This window comes from Martes martes, assembly GCF_963455335.1.
Source record: "Martes martes genome assembly, chromosome: 13".
Classification (NCBI taxonomy): Eukaryota; Metazoa; Chordata; class Mammalia; order Carnivora; family Mustelidae; genus Martes; species Martes martes.
Window position 1 is genome coordinate 26,950,142 of NC_137901.1, and position 19,694 is coordinate 26,969,835.

The following is a 19,694-nucleotide window of genomic DNA, read 5'->3' on the forward strand; positions in this document are numbered from 1 at the left end:
GCCTCTGCAGGGCAGTAGACGGTCTTCGAATCCAGGAGCTCCATCTGCTCCCTGGGCCCGTGCATTCCAGGCCTGGGGGGGCTCTCAAGGAGGCCAACCCTCTGCCACCTCTGGGCAGGGCCTCTGGGGAGTACAGGTGCCCCCTCCTCTCCTCTCTCAGCAAGCCCCCACCTGCAGCAGCTTTTCTGTTGCCCCAAATGAAAGTCCCCACAGGTGAACCCTGGGGATGAATCTACTTCCCTTTCCCCCCAAAGTTCTTTTGGGGAAAATGTTCCCATACAGCCCTTCACAGAGAAATACCATGAGTCACTGGTGTGTCAGGAATGGGGACAGGCAAAGGAGTATGTGGAACCTGGTAATTATGCCCATTAGTCCCACTAAAAAGGCATCCTAGCTGTCAGGCACTTCCACTTGGATCTGGGTGGGAAGGTCCTGGCGGCTTCTGACCAGCTCCTTCTGGAGACCCAGAGCGGTGGAAAGTGGGGTAGGGCCTAGCGCTCGCAGGCTCCCAGGTGGCCCAGTGGGGTTCTTGGCTCCTCAGAAGATGACATGGTCCCACCTCCCTCTTAGATGACTTCGAGGGAGCGCAGAAATGTGGCGCTGCTTCTCTGAGCCCAGGCCCTGTCACCTGCCCTGACTAACTCAGCCCCAACTGCACAGACCCTCTTGCCAGCCCCAGAAGAAGCCATCACACCCCTCAGGGCCACCACAGGTGTTGGTTCTGGAACATTCTTCCTCAGGAGCCACCTGTTGCCTCATCACCCACTTCCCATCCTCTCCATGTCACCTCCTCAGAGAGGCCCCCTGACCACCCAGTGCGGACTAGTACCCTCACCACCCCAAACTCCTTATCCCCCTTGCCACCCTTTATTTTTCCCACAGCACTGTCCACATCTGACACACTAAACATCGTGTCACGTGTTGGCTTATTGTCACTGTATCTGTCTCCCTCTGGTAGCGATTTTCATTGGGGCAGAGCCTTTTTCGGCTGGTTTGTTGTTGAAGCCTGGCACCCAGCCTGGCAGGGCTGTTTGATAAATACAGAATAACATAATAAATATTTGAAATATATCTGCCTATATAATAAAATAAAAATAGCTTGGAGATAAAGGAAACATATCCTCAGTCAGCTGTAAGGTACAACACAAGTGACTTGCTGATGATTGATGGAAAAGGAGTCATACCTTTGGTTTCACAAACTTGGTGTGAAAGGAAGTTTGTTTCGTTCTCTTCTTTTAATTGAGCCTTCTCCACCAGCGGTGGGAAACTGAGTCTATCATCCCCAAAGGGCCTTCCATCCACAACTTCCCCCCACCGCTCCGGGTTTGTGGAGAACAGTGCAGTTGGGGGCTCCCAGGGGCACACCGGTCTTAGGCAGTCTGCTCACTGCTCTCCGGAGGCTTCTGGAGCCGTGGGTCCAGCCTCCAGGGGAGCCCCACGCTGTGGTCTTTCTAAGGTCCTGCTGTCGGTTTAGAGGGAGATGTGGTGGGGGAGCCCCAAAGCAGGAGGCAGGCTTCCTGGACTTGAGGCATCTTCTGCCCCACTCCTAGACCAGAAGGCCGTGACTTCCCCTCCTGGATGCCTAGCACAGTTTCTTCGGGGAGCCGGGAAGCTTTCAGCCCCCACAACCCGCAGGGCCCTAAAGTAAGAGGATAAAAAGCCCAGCTCCCTTCTTGGAAAGGGGGAGGGAATAAATAATTCAATAGATGATCCTCCCACAAAAGTTAAGTACTGGTGTTTTCTGAATGACTTTCTTCTTTTATTATTTTTTTCCCCATGGAGTCAACTCAAGGTTGTCCTGGCAATAATAGCAGGTCGGGCATTTACAGTCCTATTGTTGGCTTTGCCAGTGAGCGAGGGGGTAGGAAAGGGGTGGTCACAGGCTCCGGCAGCTCCCTGCGCTGCCTCGGTGGGTGCTCCCCAAGGTGCTGTTGTGCCTGAGCCAGCCCCAGGACAGAAGACCCTCAGGTGTGCTGCGGGCAGCAGACTCCTGGGATGGGATCCAGGACATCTCCTGAGCGACAGATGAGGCACACTGTCTCCTTCTGTGGACAGGGGCCCCCAGGGGTGGGGGCAGGGGCAGGGGTCCCCAGACCGCATCCAGCATGCAACATGGCGCATGTGGTCTGCACAGTGTTCCCACTTAGAACTCATGGGCGCACTTAAACACTGGGGCAACCTAGACTCCCATGGAGGGATCTGGGTGGGCATTGCGGAGATAGCTCACCTCCCTGATACTTTGGTCAAGGACCCTGGGGACATCCTAGACAGCGCTCCTCGCTTGAAAGATGACAGAGAGTTATGCAGATTTGCCTCAGGTCACTTGGCTCAATAGTGGCAGCTCCAGGTTGACGGGACAGCAGCTCCGTTCCGTCCCCTCAGCTAGAGGCTATTTATTATCAAGAGTTTTATTAAAAATTTGTTTCTCCTTCATTTGTCTCTTTTCCCCTGAGTTTACCTCCTTCCCCCCCTCCTTTTTTTTGGGCTGTTTGTTTTGTTCTCTGACTTTGAAGTTTAAGGTTTTCTCACGTGCTGGTTGGTGGCCTTTCATTGCCTGTTCATACTTCAGGGCAAGCCAGTCTCCAGAAGGTTCACCAGAGCTCTGTGAGTGGGCACTGTCTTAGGACAGTGGTTCTCAGCTGGGGGCATTTGCCCCCCCACCCCGGGATGCATGGTAACCTCTGCAGACATTCGAGATTGTCCCAGTGGGATGGTGGGGAGGGAGGTGCTCCTGGCATCCAGACAGTAGAGACTCGGGGGCACAGCTCAGCTCTGCACTCCTGCCCTTGGTGGCCCCGGGCCCCCAATTTCAGAGCCTTCTTGAGTTGTGCACGGGGAATAGATTGCCCCATAAACAGCCGGGCTCCACTCTCTCCGGTCTGGGGGAATTAGTTACCCATTTGCTCTTCATGTTCCGTGGGCTTGTTGCTGGCCCCCCTTCCATCGCCTCCTCTCCACGCTTGCGTCCTTATTTATTCCTTTGCTATCACTGCAGGCAGGGCTGGGGACGGAGCAAAAATGACCGTGGGTGTTGAGTCCCTCATCTCGGACCAGGAGGTGTATCCTTATGCCTCGGAGAGCTGGATTTCATTAAAAGCTTTGCAGTGTGGCCTCTGAGAACAGCCAAGTGCCGGCGAGTGACAGCTCTTTGGGTCTAAGTCTCCAGCGTGGTAGCGGGAGGGTTGAAGAACGCACCACGCAGGACCTTGACCTCGCTGAGCCTCAGTTTCCCTGTGTTTACAGCGTGTCACCTCAGCTCTGCTGGGAGAGGCGGAAGGAGGGCACGGATGTAAGTGAGCAGAGAACACGATACAGGGCTGTGGTTTATGACCGTCCCCCTTGTGGGTGGGCATCCGCTTCATCTCCAGTAAAGGTGTGATCAGGGCGACATGTCCCTCGGCACAACAACAGAAAGAGGCTCTGTGGTTAGATGGGTTTCATCGAGTGTGTGAGCCTTGAGTACCAACTGCCTCGTTTTCTTGCCAGAGGCCTCCAGTTTGGCTGGCAGAGTGGCGACCCGCTGGCCAATTGGACGGGGCTCTTTAATGTCACGGACGACCCAGCAGTGCAGAGCGGCAGTGACTCCAGCTCCAGGTACAGACCCCAGTGAATGGCCTGGGAGGGGGGTAACCCCATCCCCAGGTGGCCTCATAGCCCCTGCCCTGTGGTCCACCCCCAGAACTACCCTCAGGGAAGAAGCAGGCTCAAAGCTCACTGCGTTTCAGCATCCCGCCTTGTCTCTTCTGACATGAGAGCTGAGGGCTAGGACCCAACCACAGCACGGCAGGGACCCCCTGGCCCCTCTCAGTCAGGGAGCGTGGAGCTGGAAGGGGTACAGAGTGTGGGTCTCAAGCTTTCCTTGGAAGTCGGGGCTTTTGCTCCGTCCCTGCTGCCGGGGTTCTGGAGGCCGGCCTGCAGGTGTGTGCAGGTGTGTGTGTGGGTGGCATCCAGGGTGGGCGTGGGGCATGGGCTCTGCTCCTTGGATGTCCCACTGCACGGGCTGTTCCTACTCTGCCCCCAGGCAGGGCTGACCTTGGCTAGGGAAGAACCATTCCCTCAATGTCAAATGCTGAGATTTGACATTTAGACCATAGCATGGTTTTCCCTTCCTGCTCTGCTGTCGTGTTGGGCGTGAAGACAGTAACACAGGGCACTCTGTAAACCCAGGAGCTCGGGGTTTGTTGAATGCATGAAATGCAGGGTGCTCCACTGGGGGACACTCAAGGCGGGGAGGGCAGCGGGGGGAGGTCTTTCTGACAAGGCAGAATGCTTTCTCTGGGTGTGGCTGGAACTTGCCTGCTAAGGGTTTCCAGGGGCCAGTTAAGTTGTTCTGTCCCTTAATTTTTGCATTTCTCAGGATGCACTGACTCTTAGGTCTGTTTCCCTGGGAAAGTGGCCTGAGTTTCTGTTGCTGTTAATTTTGACACTGAAACATTAAACTGACCCCACAGAAGACACAGAAGAGAAGTAATGTGTTTTTCAGGGACCCCTCCCATGTGTATGATTCTGTTCGGTGCTTTGAAAAACTAAGGATGTGGTCCCAATGTCAGAAGAATGTCAGCGGGGGCAGTGTTCACAGACAGACCTTAGGGTGTGGGCTAGTCTCGGGGACCCGGGTCTTATCCTGGCCAGTTCTTTCCATATACGTGTGGTGGAGCCCTGGCCAGCCGCTGGGCCCCTGGGATGTCACCTGGAAAGAGCGGGGTGTCCAGAGTTGTCCCTTCTAAGAGTCGCACCTCCAGTGTTGGCCTTTCTGCCTTGTGATTAGCCCACTCAGATGGGGGGTGGTCTAGGTAAGCCCGCAGGTGTCTGCCTTCCTGGGAAGGACTCTCTGAAGAACTGCCCCAGGGGTTTGGCTGGAAGATGCTAATCCCCTGAGCAAGACGGGACAGGCCCGTGGGAGCCAGCTCTGCATCTCTACGGGGAGCGCCCAGCAAGAGCTCTACTTGCCCCTTTTCCTGTTGCCGGCAGATTTTCTCCTCTCTCTGCCTTGTGTTGCTGATTTCTCTACCTCTCCGTTGACCTCTTCTCCCCTCTTTCTTCCTGCCGCCCTTTCTTGCTCCCTAGTTCCTGCTTCCCTCCCACCTCCTTTCTTCAGTACTCCCTTCTTCCCGTCCCCTCCCTTTTATTTTCTCCCCCCTCCCAGTGACCCTAGACAGACACCCCCCCTGCCCCGTTCCCTTTAACCCAGGATACCCCCAAGTCAGAGCCACCACTAACTTCTAACCATTTGGTTTTAGAACTAAGGTGCCCTTTCTCCAGCGTGCTCACCAGCTGAGCTCATTTCCTTCTGGGGAGCACACAGCCCAACTTCTTCTGGGACAATTCCAATGTCAGATCGCCATTTCAGGTTGACCCCCAAAGTACTATTACACATGTGAGAAACCGTAATGTGCATAGTTCGCAGGTGTGGAAAATAATGGTTAATGTCATTAGAACTGAACCATATGTTGGAGATCTACCTTCCTACCTACCTTCCTTCCTTCCTTCCTTTCTTTTTTTCTTTCTTCCTCTCTTCCTTTCTTTCTTTCTTTCTCTCTCTCTCTTTCTTTCTTTTACCTCGGTTTAGGAGTAGCTTCTGCCATCTTCATAATGAGTAGGACAACTCCTGGCAGCAGATTTGCAGGGCTGGGCGGGGGGTGTCCCCTGTCGCTGTGGAAAGAACATCATGGCGGTGAGCAGCTCTCCACGCCCGGATTATGTGATGTGCTTTGTGGTATTATTCAGCCACTGAATAATTCAGCGCAGGCCGTATTTTGCTCTCTATAGTTGTGTGGTGTGTCGTGGTGTGGTAAAGTGTGTTATTTATTATTAACACGGTTGGAGGGGAAGTCAGAAGTTACCATATATAACCAGAGGATCAAGAGAGGCAGAAAAAGCAAATGACTCATAAACTGTATATTCAAACAGGAGCCATGGGAGAAGGAGCAGGTCCAAACGATCGGTCTGGAAAACTCCAAATAAGACCACAAAGAAAATCCAGGCCAGACAGTGCTCAGAACGGCTGCGGTCAGGTCTTCCCCTTGGACATGAGCTGGGGGAAGTCCAGGCCGAGTTAGAAAATAATACATCGACATACGGCTTTATTAATTTCAAGCATGAGTCTAGAAGCGTCCGTGAGAGTCCTTGAGGGAACTGTTGTAGTGAGCAGATAGGAAGCCGTTTGAATCAGCAAATGCTGCTATTCAAGTGGGTGCCTTGAACGTGAGCGGAAAGGTCTTTGAGGACAGTTCTCCCCGGGTCCGCGCTATGTTTGTGTCTCTGTCTCCCGCACTAGGCAGTGATGGCCCTCCTTCACCTTTGAGCCCTCAGCACCCAGACTGGCACCTTGCATGCAGAAGGAGCTCAGTGCATTTTACTAGAATAAAAAAATGAATTAAGCAGGCGCAGAGTGAGGGCCATTGGTTAAAAAAAAAAAAAAAAAAAGCAAACTTACATTTCAGGGCTCCCAAATTCTCCCTTAGTGCTGTATTCCTTTGAATAAACCTGTCTCTGGCACTCTGAAAATTAATCCCCAGAGGGGAAGCGCTTTGAATCATAAACTCCTTCACAGTTAGGAATGATGGGAGAACATTCTCTTGAGAAGAACAGGGAGTAGGACCATTGGAGCAATCTGGGCAGCTGGGTGGGAAAGGGAGCCTGTAGGAGGGGGAGGGGGCCAGCTCAGAAGGAGAAAGAAGGCAGTGAAGGCAGAGTATACCCTCCTGCGATAGCTGAGAAGCCTTCCCAAACGCCGCCCACAGAGCATCACTGCAGATGAGCAGGTGGAGAGGGCCCTTATCCTCTAGGGCTAGCTCAGTGCCTCGAGCCCTCTGGCGGGGACCCCTTGCCAGCCTTCCCAGGGTGGGTCCAGAGGGCAGGGAGAGGCAGTAGTGCCCTTGGCAGTCACGGTCCTGCAGGGTGGGCAGTGTTGCACCCACTGTCTGAACATGTCCCAGGGAGAGGACCGAGTCAGAAGGGCTGAGGGCGGCTGGGCCGGGAGTCCCCCCAGGTGCTGACCCTGAGTCAGGCCCATAGTCACAGCACAAAGGGCTTCTCTCAGCTTCTGCTGCCTGGACCCTGCTCCACATCAAGTGCTTATCATCCAGTGGATATCCACCTCCCACTCCACCTCCTCCTTGAAGCCTTCCTGGATAGCACCTTTAACTGTAGATTCTGTAAGAAGCATCTGCACGGAGAACTGTTTCTATCATTTCACACACAGTCAGCTCTCCAGCAAGTGCACATGAACTTCTCCGTGTTTGCTCAGGCATTCCCCAGATCCTGAGAACTGGCCTGGACCACCTGTGCAAGCATCGCTGGGGCCCTCCAGACCCTCCTGCTCCAGATACACCCCACAGGTGGCCTGGCCGGTCGGTCTCATCGGCCGCTCTCCCAGATTCTGTACAGGCTCGGCCCTCCTGGGCTGCGGTGGGATGGCAAGAGGCAGTGCACAGAGCACTCTCTCTGAGGTCCAGAGCAGAGCTGGCTCAGGCTGCTGCCCATCCAAGTTGCCCGTTCCTGGGACAGCCCTGTCCCTGCATTGCCGGCCTTCCAGGCTGGGCTGCAGGGGACTTCCCGAGTGGGATGGTAGCACCAGCCGTGGGAGAAAAGAGCCAGCCCCAAACTGATGACACAGGAGACTCTGCTCCACTAAAGAGGGAGCTGGGTGCGTGTCCAGGGCCTGGGCCGGAGCCCTTCACTCGGGGTGTGATCTGCGTGTGTGTCCAGCAGGTACCGTGCGGTGTGGGCCTTGGGGCAGTGATGTTTCAGAGCTGCGATTCAGTGTAGCACTTATTAGGCTGTAGTCAGTTCATAGTTGTTTCAAGACGGTGTATAATCAGGCAATAAATTGCGCTGCACAGATGACGAATGCACCAGGGGCTCAGCGTGGAGGGCAGAGGTGCTTCTGTGGAAGGGCAGGACCTGGCTGGGATCTTGGTAGGTGACAGCCACAGCCAAGTGCTGTAAGGGCTGACTGTGTGTCCGGCACTGTTCTGGGCACCTGCACCTGTTCCTGCCCTCAGTCCTCACCCTCCAGTGTTTGAGGTGGGTCCTGTCAGTGCCTTCCTTTTCCAGATGAGGAAACTGAGTCACCACTTAGAGGTGGTAGCTGTTGGAGCTGGCACACAGCATATCCTCCCCTTGAGTGTCGGGGCTAAGGCCGTGCAAGACAGATGGCTGCTGCTTCCTGGGCTGTGGACAGGTCAGCCTGGGTAGGGTTCAGTGTCCTACTCCATCTTTAGGGTCTCTCCTCTCCCCACCCCCATCTTCTGTGTCATTCTCCTACCTATCACCCCAACCCCGTCCCATGCTTAGTGCTTTCTTGATTGCTACCCCTGACAAATGCTTCCTTCTACCAGCTCCTGGACATGCTACATTTCAGAGAGGAGCCCTAGGGGGCAAGGCTACCCCAGGGGAAAGAATTTTCCATGGACTTGGAGGTGTGGTGACTGCTGTTGAGGATCTGTGTCTGGGCCCCTGACTTGTGGGTGCAGGGTGGCTTAGCATAAGCCTCTCTGGGCAATTTTCAAGTCCGTGGGAAAGGACAAAAAATAATAATAATAAAAGAGGGATGGAGTCCTTGGGCTCCGTCCAACAGGGAAGAGTTTGGAGAATCAGGTTTGGCAGTGTCCTGGGCTTCATGCTGGAAAAGCCAAACAAAGACAGAGCAGCTTTCCCATCTCCTCTGGCGTACCTGATGAGGGCCTCTGGTGGGCAGGGGGCTGTCTGTGGAGGCCAGGTTGTGGGTGTCCTGGGACTTGTCAAGTGGTGTTGACCCATGAGTCCCCCTGGTCCTCGAGCTTTGTGGCCCTTGGTTGAGTCTGAATTGAGTTTCTTGGACAAATAACCACTTAGGTGAATGGTTCTGTGCCCCAGTTTCCCATTGGGTAAGCTCCCGTCTTGCTCAGTCACTAGTGGGTCCCCTGAGGGGACCTTCTGGATAGAGCCAGGCCCCAGCTTCACCCCGACTCACAGCTGGGTATGAGCACTTCCCTCTGTGGGCCTCATTTCCAGATCAGGTGATCAACGGTGACTGCCAGGGCCTCACCCCAGGTCAGCTTCCAGAATGAAAAGGAAAAGGGGGCTGGGGTCAGGCTGGGAGAACCCAGCATCCACCCGGAAGCAGTTTAGGGGGTGCCCAGATGGTAAGGCACACGGGGCTGTCCCAGTTTCCCACTCTGCCTACCCATGCGTAGCCTACACTGCCTACATCAAGGGCCACAAAGGTGCTGGGATGGGGGTGATGGGGTTCACAGAGGCTGTCCTCCCCATGCGGGCCTCCTCATGTGGCATGTAAACCTTCCCTCCCTCACCCTCCACTGGGACCTTCAGCACCTCAGAGAACACTGAGGCGTGTTCCTTCCAACTCTGGCTGGTTCTTCACGCGTTGGGGGAAATGCCCTTCTTACCACCTCAGCCAGGACCAAGCATTCGCGCACTCCCTGTCCCGGTGCGGGCGGGCTGTAGTCACAGCAGCCCACAGATCTGGGGGCTCATAAGCAACAGACTGTCTCTGGCTGCTCCAGAAGCTGCATGTTGGAGATCTGGGTGACAGCATGGTTGGGCTCTGGTGGGAGCCCACTCTGGTGTGCACACTGCCATCTTCCTGTGGTGCCCTCACGTGGTGGGAAGACCGCAGGCAAGCTTGCTGGGGTCCCTTTTACAAAAACCCTGATCCCATTCATGAGAGCTGCACCCTCATGACCTCATCACCTCCCAAAGACCCCACCTCATGGCCCCCAGTGCTCACCACACAACTTCCACAGTCACTGTCCGCAGGACCTCCCACTTCCGTTCTCACTTCAACCCACGCCAGCGGGGCTTCTGCCTCCCTGCTCCCCTGAGTCTGCTCTTGTCAGGGTCACCAATGACTGCCTCGTCACGAGGTCAGTGAGACCTTCTCTTTCTTGGTGTCCATTAGGTCTGGTCAGAGCTGACCCTCGGTCCTGGAAAGGCTCTCTGCTCCTGGCTCCCGTGTCAGTGGGCTCTCCAGGTTCTCCTCCTTACCACAACTCTCCTTCTCAGACTCCTTTGGTGCCTGTCTCCCCTGCCACCATCTGAAAGTCTGTCGGAGCTGACCACAGGCTTGCCCTCTGCCCACCGTCCTCCCCTGAGATCTCGCTAAGCCCTTTGTCCCTTGACCCTGCAGCGTGTGTCTCTGACCCTGACGTCTGCACTGGGCTGCAGACACGTGACTCTGACTGGCTACCTACGATCTCTTCTTGAATGTCTAACAGTCTCGGCCAGCTTCACGGGCCCGAGAAGCTTTGGTTCAGACCCAGGCTGTTCTCCACCGTTCCTTCCTCTTTCAGTGGCTCCGTGAACCAACTAGTTGTCCAAGGTAAAATCTTAGGAGCTACCATTGATTTCTCTCGTTCCTTTTCACCTTTGCAGTCTTGCCATCAGCACATCCTGCTGATTCTATATGGAACTCGTGTCCTGCTCTGTCTCCCTCTGGCATCCCTTTGCCGCCTCTTGGCGCAGTCCACCAGCCCACGTGCCACCCACCCCCCCATGACAACCAGAGGGATCTTTCACGTCAGGCCGTGTGTTTCCGCTGCTTCAGCGCAATGCTGTGTCGAGTGGCCCCCCAGCCCAGCTTGACCCGGTGCCGCTCGCCCCTGGGCCTCAGTTCCTTTCACTGCGCATTCCTCCCCACAGCCCTGTCCCTGCAGCCCCACTGGCTTTATCTATCCTCAGCATGTTTGTATCTGCTTGTTGTTCCCTCTCGAATGCTTTTCCCGCAACCCTGCTGATGGCTCCATCTCTGTCCAGAGAGGCCTTCCTTGACCTCCTACCGCCCTTCCAGGTGCCCTCCAGCCCCCTCCCCTGCTTTACTTTTATGACGGTCATCCCTACCTGGCCCTATGTTGCATTCGTGTTTCATGTGTCTCCTGTCCTGGAAGTCTGTGAGGGTGGGGGCTTTATCCGGAGTGGTCATCGCTGCATCCTGGCCTAACCGGGTACCTGGCACGTAATAGCGGGTCAGTAACTCTTCGGTGAGCTGAAGAGGAGAAGAACCATCCCCCAAGGGCCTGGTGTGGCGGTGGGGGTGTTGCACGGAGAGCACTGTAATAAGGACTGAGCTGGGGGCTGTGGGCACGGAAGAGGGAGGGCAGGGAAGGCTCTGACGGATAAACTGGTAGCAACCAGAGAGACACAGAGAGGAAGAGGGTCCCAGACAGAGACACCCCTCCGGGGAGAAAAGAGGACTGACTCACACCCTTCGTGCCGGAAGGGAGAGAAGTGCCCCAGAGGGAGCAGAGGTGACCAGTTGGGTGGGAGCTGAAGGAAGAGGAGGCCAGGAGGATCCAGCTGTGGCGTGGGCCCCTGGGGGCAGCTGGGTGGTGAAGCGGGCGGGAGCAGTGGACGACCACTGCTAGTTTGGACACCGGGAGGTAGGCTGGGTTTTAACAGGGGAGTTCTTCAGGGCTCCCTGGTCTGGTCCAGAAGGGAAGGCCACCACATGCATCCTCTTGCCTGGGATGTCTAGACACTGGATCGGGGGCCCCGCAGAACCTCTGGCTGCAGGGGGGAGGAGGGGCAACCCCCAACCCCCACCCGGTGCCGGGAATGACACTGCAGCGAAGTTCATACCCAGAGCAGATTAACCAAAGGACTATCAAGGTTGTGTTCAGAACGTTCGGCTCTCTTAGTTTCCAGCTCTGATATTCAAGTACCTCTGCAGATTCCCATGGACGGATGGGGAAATCGTGGCCCAGAGAGCCAGCATCTAGTCAGGGGTCCTAGCCAGCTCTCTTCATGCCCTGGGAGAAGAGCGTCTCCTCCTGGCACCTGTGACCTGCCATTGTTGACAGCTGAGCCCTTCTCGCGTCTCTCCGTACCTGTTAGGGAAGACACGGCAGTCCTTGGAATTGTCAGGTTGCACTTTGCAGACTGATTTCTGTGCCTGTGCGCTGATGGGTGGAGTGTTGTCTTGGGATGGCGGCTCTCCTGGCTCTGAAATCGCACTGAGCCCCCTGACGGGGAGGGGGCTGCTTGCTGAGAACCGCTCCCCGCACCCTGTAACTGGGGCTTGTCAGAATCAGGGAGAGGGAGTGTACTGCAGCGACGGAAGGACATGGACTCTGGGATCCTAAAAGCTCTGGGTCCCCTTTCCAGAGCCTCTATTTACTAGCCGAATGACTTTGGGCAGGTTACTTTACCACTTGCTATCTGAGTCTTTGGTATAAGATGGGGGAAACAATGCCTACCTCATAGGGCTGTTGGGAGGATTAAACAAGACAAAGAAGGAATCCAGTATCAGGCTGCCACAGATGGTTGTGCAGAGTGGGCACTGCACAAAGATCCAGCCAATGGTCAGGCAGCTCACTCTCACTTGACAAGTCATGTGACTGCCTTGTGGCTTAATTCACCTGGAGAAAAAGGTACTTTTTCCTAATTTGCAAAGAGGTGTCATACCCCTTCCAGGTTCCTACACAGTGTGGAATAAATAAACCATTTTGTGGTCCCCTGAGATTCTGCACGAGGTTTGAGAGGAGCCCAGAGGTGCTGATTGCTGAGCTGGGGCTGCTTCCTTGCTCGCTGGGCTGGTGGAAGCTTTCGCAGGACATTGGGACCTCCCTGGGCTCCTGTTCTCTTGAACACCGTCAGCACCTGGGGAGGAAGGGCAGTGTTAGGTAGGAAGCCGAATGCATGAACCTTATCTTGTACCGGCCAGTGGTGCCAGGGCTCAAAGTACCGTGGCCTCCAGGAAAGACCCCATGGCCCCGACAAAGCTCTGAAGGGGGTTCAGGCCAAAGGAGAGCCTGCTGAGGGGCAGGCTTGCAGAGAAATCCTGGCAGGGATGCACGTGGGGCCCTGGGCATGCTGCAATGAGGCCTCTTCCACCTGCAAACCCAGAGCCCAAGTCTGGGGAGGAGGAGGAGGACAGTCGTGGTCACCTCTGCCATTGTCTTCTCACTTAGGGGAGACTGTCACCCGCTGGTCAGGCAGCCGGGGCTGCCCTACCCCACCCCCCTGAAGTCCCTGAGGGCACCGAGGAGGGGCAGGACAGATACAGCTTGGTGCCAGCCCCGGAGGTGGCTGCCGGAAGCCAAGTGGCATCTGAGATGAGCTGGGCTGCCGGGCTGACCGGCTGAGACTATTTATACCTGCGAGGTGCTAAATGTGCTGCCGGGCCCCTCCTCTCTGAGCTGGGCAGAGATCGTCTTTCGAGAACTGGAAGAAGAGACAGTGACTAACTCACCTTGAGAGGCTAATAGAGTTGAGAACGTTGGAGAAACTGCTTTTCTCAATCTTGTAGCAGGTTAAGGGGGAGCTTGTGCTGTTTCGAGGGAGAGCTAGGACTTCAATAAAAGGGCATTTATTGGTGATTTCCAATAACACGAAAATCATAACCCCATTACAGAAAACATAAAAATACAGAGAAGTATTTTAAAAATTGTTCATTGTCCCATTACTCAAAGAAACACACCATTAGTGCCTTGTTGCGGCCTGTCCCTTTGCCCCACGCATTCACATATGTACGTCCCGTTCTTTTGGGACATCAGTTTTGTAACTTGCATTTTCCACTCAGCATTGTCCTGCGAGTATCTTCCCATGTCATTCCACAAAGAAACTGGAAGCCTCATTTTTGATGTCTGCATAGAAGTCTGTGTCCAGGCCAAACAAGGATTACCACAGCTTTTCCCAGAATGCCGTGCTTGGGTGTCCCGTCAGAAGCAGAACGCGGGGGGACACTTGGCAGCCCTTGTTACAATCTCCTTTCCTCAAGTTCATTATCTTTAGAGACAGGGATGGAGAAGTGCAGCCCAGAGAAGCAGAGCCCAGGCAAGAGCTATTATCTCCATTTTCAGCTGGGAAAACCAGGGCTTTCGCCCCAGGGAGGGAGTGGTTTTGATGGCTTGGCCGAGGTGCCATGTGGAGTGTTTTCAGGGTAGCTGGGCATAGTCGTGCACAGTGAGACACACAGACATGAAAGTCACTGGCAGGAAGGAAGAGAGTTTTTGTTCTTTTTTTAAAGATTTTATTTATTTATTTGACAGACAGATCACAAGTAGGCAGAGAGGCAGGCAGAGAGAGGAGGGGGAAGCAGGCTCCCCACTGAGCAGAGAGCCCGATGTGGGGCTCGATCCCAAGACCCTGGGATCATGACCCAAGCCGAAGGCAGAGGGTTGAATCCACTGAGCCACCCAAGAGGGTTTTATAGTCATGCCCAGAAGCAGGAGGCACACCACACCAAACACCGGGGAGCACCGGGAGGTGGGATCAGGAGCAGGGGGAGTGAAGGGAAAAAGTTGGCAAGAGGCTCTACTGTGGTTTCAGTGGAAGAAACAGGCGAGACAGGTACACAGGCCTGGGAGTCATCAGTCTGAATGATCTCAGCAGGCTCCAGGGCCTAACGGGCTGCCCTAGCTCTCTGGTACCTGGCCCTGGGATGATCAGGGCAGGGGGAAAGCAGCCCCTATTGGGAAGTGGTGGGGTGTGTGTATGGGCTCTGCACTGGTTTGTTTGCATAGGAAAGGTGCTCACAGGTGGTTCCCGTCTCCAGGAATCGGCTAGCCCTGGGTGGGGCGGTCTTCCAGGGTCAACAAGGCCCAGATGTTAAAGCCTCAGAAACACAGTTTATCCATGGAGTGTGCAGCAGAGAAGTGACCAGGGACAACCCCACGTCCAAGCAGAACGCAGCATGGGCTCTATCCCGCTGAGTGGCAGGGGAGGGGGTTTACTGGTAGCAGTGGAAGGAGGATGCCAGCCTGTCCAGATGGCAGAGAAGCCTCCTGAGGTTACTCGTGCCTGACCCAGCTCTGCCATCAGCTAGCCGAGGGGCCATAAGTGGTCACCGACTCCCTGGAGACTCTTGCCCTTTGATGGCAAGAGAAAGGAGAAAGAAAGGACTGAGCATTTCTTGGGTGCTTGGTGTGTGCCAGGCACTATCCTGGGACTTTCCCCAAATTTCTCATCAATATCTTCTCTCAGCCCTGTCACACATGAATGGCACTTTCGTGTGTGTGGATGTCACAGATGAGGAAAGTAAGACTCATAAAAGTGATGGGCCTGGGGTGGCTTATGGGGGGCAGGGAAGGAATGTGACCCCGTTCTGAAAGCCTGTCCACCGAGTGGGCACCAAACACATGGCACGAGACCATCTGGAATCACTGTACTGCCCAGTTCCCTGTAGGGGTAAGGTTGGGGATTCCGCAGGGAGGGAGACCGAGTGGAGTCTGGCAGAGGTGAGCAGGGAGCGCCTGATGGAGACAGTGGAGGGGCTGGCTGGTCTTTGCGAGTTTCTTCCTTCTCTTTGTGGATCATCATTCCACAGTTACATTCTGGTTTGGTTAGTGAGTGGGAAACACTGAGGGGTCATATTGTGTGCTGGGTGGGCCCTTGGCTATTATTTTAGGGAGGAGAAAGCAGAGGCCCAGAGAGGGTAAGTGATTGACCCACATCACATAGCTGGTTTAGAGGCATAACAAAGATGTGTCTGCGAGACTTCTAGCCCCCCAAGACCACGGGGGTAAGTTTCTCCTAACTAACTCCTGCACCATTTGAATCTGGAGCTTTTCTTAGTAGCAGCCTGAGATCATGGCTTCAGATGACCCAGTGGATTCCAAAAGACATAGTGCCAATGGCTCTGGTTGCAAACGATGATCTTTGTGATAAGACACCAGACCTCGCTTACAGTTGTGTGACTGGAAAATGATGTCAGTTACAGCCAAGGTCATGGACTTTTCTGGTGGCCTCACGCTGACCCCTTGTTCTTAATTATAGGTAGTCAAATCCATTGAGCTAGTGAAAACAGAAGGGGATTTATTTAGGGAAACGAATATAATATATAATAATAATAAATAAGAGAAATAATAATAAATATATATTTATATATAAATATAATATCATGAGGGTGCTGCTCCCACTGTAGTTTATATATAATAATAAATAAAATATAATAAATGTAATATATTTACATAAGAATATAATCATGAGGATGCTGCTACCACTACAGTTTCCAAGAGATATGCCACCTCTGCCACATTCTGCACCAGCAAAACAGTGCCTGGAGCCTGGCTATTCTTTAGGGATAACACAACTCTGACTCAGTCTTATGCAAATGCTTCTGATTGGTCGAACCTAAATGGCATCCACACCCTAGCTGCAAGGGAGTCTGGGAAATGTAGTTTTCCACTTCACAGCATCTGTAGTACAAAAGGTACAGAGATAACAGAGACAGAGTCCTGTCTTTGAGATATTCACAACAGTTTGGAAGGGAAAACAGATATACAAACAGACTGTTAGAATACAATGTTACTTGCTCTAATTAAGAGACAAAGTAAGAGGGACCCCAGGAGTGAGGGTCAGAGAAAACTCACAGAAGTAGGGGAGTTGAGCTGGGTACTGAAGGATAAATTTGCGTTTGCCGGATGAGAAAGACAGACAAAGGAGTTCCAAAACATGGGGAAACAGGGAGAAAAAGGTGAGTGTGATATTTTGGAAATCCACAATAACTAGTTCTTATGAACTCCGCTTCATTTCTTTCACGACATGAGAATAAGGAGTCAATTTTATTTTGTCAGTAAGAGACAATTTGTCATATAAAATGTTTTAATATTTTAATGGAGCACCTGGGTGGCTCAGTTGTTGGGTGTCTGCCTTTGGCTCCAGTCGTGGTTCTGGGGTCCTGGGATCGAGCCCTGCATTGGGCTCCCTGCTCTACTTCTCCTGCTTCTCCCTCTCCCACTCCCCTGCTAGTGTTCCCTCTCTCACTGTGTTTCTCTCTGTCAAATAAATAAATATGTGTATATATATATATATAATACACATATATGTGTATTTTATATATATATACATATATGAGTTAAAACTACTTAAAAACATAACTTTAACACTTAACTATTAAATTATATGAAAGTTATGAACAAATATTTTAAAACATATTTAAAGTATTAAATATGATACAATATATAGAAGTTATTTAAAATGTAGGTATTGTAAAAAGCCACTTTATTGGGTAAAATGCCTTTCTGTGTATAAAGCAGCACATCCAGGAGTTGGTACACAGAAATGAGGCGTGTGAGAACACATGGGAAATAACTGCCCCCACATGCCGGGAAGGTTTCTGGGACGTGCTGGAGGAATGACTTTATTCTAAATCCTGGGTCACGGCACACAGCGCCCAGGAGCAGCCCTGAGGCACCACACCCACGTCTGATTCTCCAGAGCTACCTGTCCCCAGGCCACTGACCCCACTTTTAGAGTGGCTTGACCCTGCAGGCTTCTCTGACCCTGCAGGTGTTGAGCTGTTCTGGGATCTGGCCCCCCAGTGTTTTCTGAGCAACCTCCGGACAGAGAGGCCATGAGGGCTGGCCCCATCCTGCCTCCATGGCTGAGTTCAGCAGTGAACTGAGCTTAATGTCTGCAGTTGCTCTTTCTTCTCTGGGCTTATGGGAACTTCAGGTGTGAGAGGGAGCAGCTTTAAAGGTCTCCTCACCCAGTGGCTGTGGGAGGCCACAGGGCCTTTTCAGGGGACACCAGCTGTCCTTACAGGTGAGTGGACAAGAGCAGCCTCGAGTCAACGTGCAGGCTCATGTCCCAGCTTTGCCACTTACCATCTATGTGGCTCTGGGCGACTCCAGAGCTCATTCCAGATGCATATGCCGACTGCTTTCCTCATAGGCTAGTTCGAAAGACAAAAAGTGGGTGCACCCACGTCAAGCACTTGGTCCTAGGTAAGGGCTCAGCAAGCACTGGCTAGAATCGGCTTCTGTGTGGAGTTGCAGGAGGGACCCTGAGGTGGCTTTGGCAGGCCTGGGGACAGCTGGCGTTGGGAAGGGGTTGGGCTTCCCCGTGGTGGGACCCAACCCAAGCCTGCCCCCTTCCTCCTGTTTGTGGGACTTGAGCTCCGCCTCCTTAGCCTCCACTTTCTCAGCTGCCAAATGGGGAGAAAGAAACGTCAGCCTCGCCTAGTCACAGGGTGAGCATGAGGGCTGGGTGAGCTACTGACAAGTGGAAAAAGCAGCAGATTTTCACTGTGTTTGTGTCCCGGGGGGAGGAGAAAGGGGCAGGAAAGGGCAGGACTAAAGTTGAAAGTCTGGGTCTCACCACCCCGACTCCCAGTGCCGCCTCCATCAGGCACTGATCACCAAAGCTAATGAGACCATGCCCTGGGCATCCTCCCCCTTCCCTTTTCTTTTGCAGCCAAACCTTCTTCTGAATGTCCTGATTTGCTGAGATGAGTTCATGCCTTGTAAAGGGTTACACTCCTGGGGCAGTGGGGTGCTATGAGTAACCAACCACCTCATGATCAAGCCAGAGGGCCCCACCGGTCCTGGGGGCCCCCTACGAGGTCATCTGCTGGGGTGGGGCTGGTGCGCTCTATTAATTTGACCAGGATTGACCTGTCCCCACCAAGAGCCCCATAGTCCCCCCAAAGTCTGGCTGGCATCTTCATATAGTAACCTCTGTCCCTGTTGGTTCCTAGGTACTTTGAATTTTACGAGGGCCCGTTTGAATACAACTCCACAAGATGCCTGGAGCTGAGGCACGAAATCTTGGAAGTGAAGGTGCTGTCCATGTGAGTGTGGCCGGGACGGTGCGGGGGACGGGACACGTGGGATGGGGCGGGACCTGGGGAGGGGGCGCGGGATGGAGCAGGGACCCCCAGAGCGAGAATGAGATTTCCTTCCCCTGGGCCTCTGGCACTCGGAGAGCAGGGATAATTGTGCATTTTATGAAAAAAGGCCAAATTGGCAAGGTCACCTCTGATGACTCGGGGGATTCAGTCCCGGTCTCAATTACCAGGCTCTGTGAGATGTCCCTGGGCTCCTCCTGCACGGAAGCCAAGGAGGGCACAGGAGCATCTTACCTGAAATTCAGCACTCGGAGCGGAGGGTTAAGCGGCACCCTTTTGCTATCGCCTTTTCAACCTTTTATAGTCATTAAATTAAGTATTTTTTAAATTATTTCAATGATACAGCATTCAAATAGTACAAAAAAGCATAGAGTAAAAACCCCCCTCTCACAGCCCCTCGGTTCCCCACAGAGGCAGCGTGGGTGTCCTTGTGCATCTCCCCTGGGCATCTGCTTCAACCGGCACCTGTGCACAAACACGCTTTATTAGGATTTTGCTCACAAATCACAAAAGAACCATACTTTCTGCTCCTCACCCAACAGCACAACACCCATGGCTTTTTTACAACCTATAGGAGAAGAAGCACATTAGATGCAGCACATTTCAGTGACTATGGGTTTCCACCACCCTTCTCTCCCACGTGGGACTGCCACAAATTCACCACCCACTGAGAGGAATGTTGCCGCGCTCGTCGTGATATTTGGTTTGAAATAAAATTCGTGTGTATTTGAAAACATTTCTACCTGGATGTGGAAAAGGACTATAGTTAATCTAGACTCCGGTGGTGTTGGGGGGTCTTGTGGGCCTGCAAGTGATCCCTGGGACCATGGTCCGTGGCCAACGGGCAGGAGCCGCAGCGCCTTCTGCCATCTGACACAGTTTCTGTGTAGTGTGGGTCATAGACGGAGCATGGGCCTGGGGAGTTTTCAGACCTGGGATCTTAGCAGCTCTGCATCTTTATACAAATTACTTAATCTCTCTGAGTCTTTCCTTACCTGTAGAAATTAGGACACTGTTACCCAGCTTTTAAGGGTCACCGCAGAGACTAGAAGAAATAGCGTATGTGAGAGCAGATGGCCCCTCGGTCCGCATCCATAGTAGCACACGTAATAGGTGCTACCTA

At 53.4% G+C, this 19,694-nt stretch overlaps 1 protein-coding gene across 2 annotated transcripts in view; it reads left to right on the plus strand.

Annotated features, from left to right (window-relative positions):
- ST8SIA5 (ST8 alpha-N-acetyl-neuraminide alpha-2,8-sialyltransferase 5) overlaps positions 1-19,694 on the plus strand; it is a gene marked incomplete at its 5' end in the record, with an annotated part of 50,997 nt that overhangs the window by 13,381 nt on the left and 17,922 nt on the right. Inside the window, 2 exons of one of the 2 annotated variants that reach the window (XM_080821418.1) lie at positions 3,487-3,594; positions 18,422-18,514. In XM_080821418.1, coding sequence (XP_080677544.1) covers positions 3,487-3,594; positions 18,422-18,514 — 201 coding nt within the window. The remainder of the gene's footprint in view (positions 1-3,486; positions 3,595-18,421; positions 18,515-19,694) is intronic. The other variant, XM_080821419.1, reaches the window with a different exon arrangement.